Source organism: Vigna angularis, chromosome 1 (genome assembly GCF_016808095.1).
Source record: "Vigna angularis cultivar LongXiaoDou No.4 chromosome 1, ASM1680809v1, whole genome shotgun sequence".
NCBI lineage: Eukaryota > Viridiplantae > Streptophyta > Magnoliopsida > Fabales > Fabaceae > Vigna > Vigna angularis.
The window spans coordinates 26825461-26827028 of NC_068970.1; the positions used below are offsets into that span (position 1 = coordinate 26825461).

The following is a 1568-nucleotide window of genomic DNA, read 5'->3' on the forward strand; positions in this document are numbered from 1 at the left end:
GACAAACTTGTACTGCCTTTATTTAATGAATCAAAGTGCTTTCATCATGTTTTGGTCAAAGCTTGTATTTAGATTTGTAATATGTGCCATTAGTCCTCAGTCATATGCATTATTAGGTTGACCTGTTCCAACATTTTTAAACCAAATGGGGGACTGATTCGAACATTTTCTACATTGCATTGCATAACTGATGTTACACCAACCAAAACACCTTCGCATTGTCAACGTACTTTTTTCAAGCATCCAAATACATAACAGGTATTAAGCCAACTTATAACAAATACCCAAATTCACGATCTAACTAAATCAACCTAACCACAACTTCAAAATTACAAGGTCAACCACAATACACACACACAAAGCTACAACTAACAACTTCATCATTTTCTGGATTTTCTGCAAATCCTTCACTACATTTTCCAGCTCACTTATTCTCTTCAGAATTGTGCAATCTTTTTCATCCACGTTGTCTTCACAACACCACTTGAAAAAGTTACAGCAGTTCCCAATTGAAGATCCACCCTGTTATTCACCATGTTAGGGAATGTATGAACAAATCCATCAAATCAACTAAACAAAACATTAACTGAGAAGGGTATACTTCAAACCTTGTAATGAGGACAACCCCAAAAATTTCTCCCAGCATTCTTCGTAGTTTTGGCCACTTTCATTACTGCAATATCACCACAGTAACAAGTAGGGATTAACCCACCTCCCCTACAAGCACCACCATGGGACGAACCAGAAGATCCTTTGGCCCAGCTTTTCGAAAACGAAGAACACCCTTGGGAACCCATTCTCAATCCTCAAATCGCGATTTGGAATTACCCAAACCAAACCCTAACGCTCACAATTTTAATCACTGCATTGCCCACTGCCATGTTCTCAGTTAATGACAAACACTGTCACTGCCACGTTACCAAGGTAAAAAGCCACGTTGCACACATCAGTCCACTCTGTCAGCAGGATCGTTAAATATTTAACGCCGTGACCAAAAAGGATTAAATTGGACACTTTTTTCACAACGTGGGACCATATTGAACTTTTTGAAAAAGGTAGGACGACATTGAACAATTCCCTTCTAAAGAGGGACAAAAAGAGGTATTAAGCCTTATATTTATTACTAGTATATTATATATTATGTGGATTATTACCTTGATTTGTTTTTATCAAAATTTGGATGTCATTAATAAGACATAAGATTAAAACTTACGTGTTGTTATATTAAATTCAATTTTACACTAATCATCTCTTCTTTTCTTATTATAACAAATAATTTTAGTTTAATAAAAATTTGAGTGTGGTTGATAAAACATAAAATTAAACCTTGAACCTTATTAGTATTAACTCATTCTTAGTTAAACCATTTTTTCTTTTCTTATTATGACAACTAATGTTAATTATATATATATATATATATATATATATATATATATATTAATGTTTAACTAAAATTTCTTTATAAAAATGAGAAATATTGTTTAGCAGATATAAACATAGATTCCTGTTAATTTTTAAGAAAAAAATTTTGCTTATTAAGTAGATTATTTACTCTAATAACTTGTGAG

General features: G+C 32.7%; 1 protein-coding gene across 1 annotated transcript; it reads right to left on the reverse strand.

Moving 5' to 3' along the window:
* Nucleotides 1-306: 306 nt before the first annotated feature.
* LOC128194040 (uncharacterized) lies at nucleotides 307-797 on the reverse strand. Its single transcript, XM_052868618.1, has 2 exons — nucleotides 609-797; nucleotides 307-522 (listed from the first exon to the last, which is right to left on the reverse strand). The coding sequence occupies exons 1-2, from the start codon at nucleotides 795-797 to the stop codon at nucleotides 307-309; spliced, it is 405 nt and encodes a 134-aa protein (XP_052724578.1).
* Between the last annotated feature and the right edge of the window lie 771 nt (nucleotides 798-1568).

What these genes read in the sequence shown, in the direction of transcription:
- LOC128194040 (XM_052868618.1), bottom strand. Translation starts at nt 797, where the DNA reads ATGGGTTCCCAAGGGTGTTCTTCGTTTTCGAAAAGCTGGGCCAAAGGA. An exon ending in GGGGTTGTCCTCATTACAAG is followed by an intron (nt 523 to 608) that starts GTTTGAAGTATA and finishes GGTGAATAACAG; the next exon opens with GGTGGATCTTCAATTGGGAA.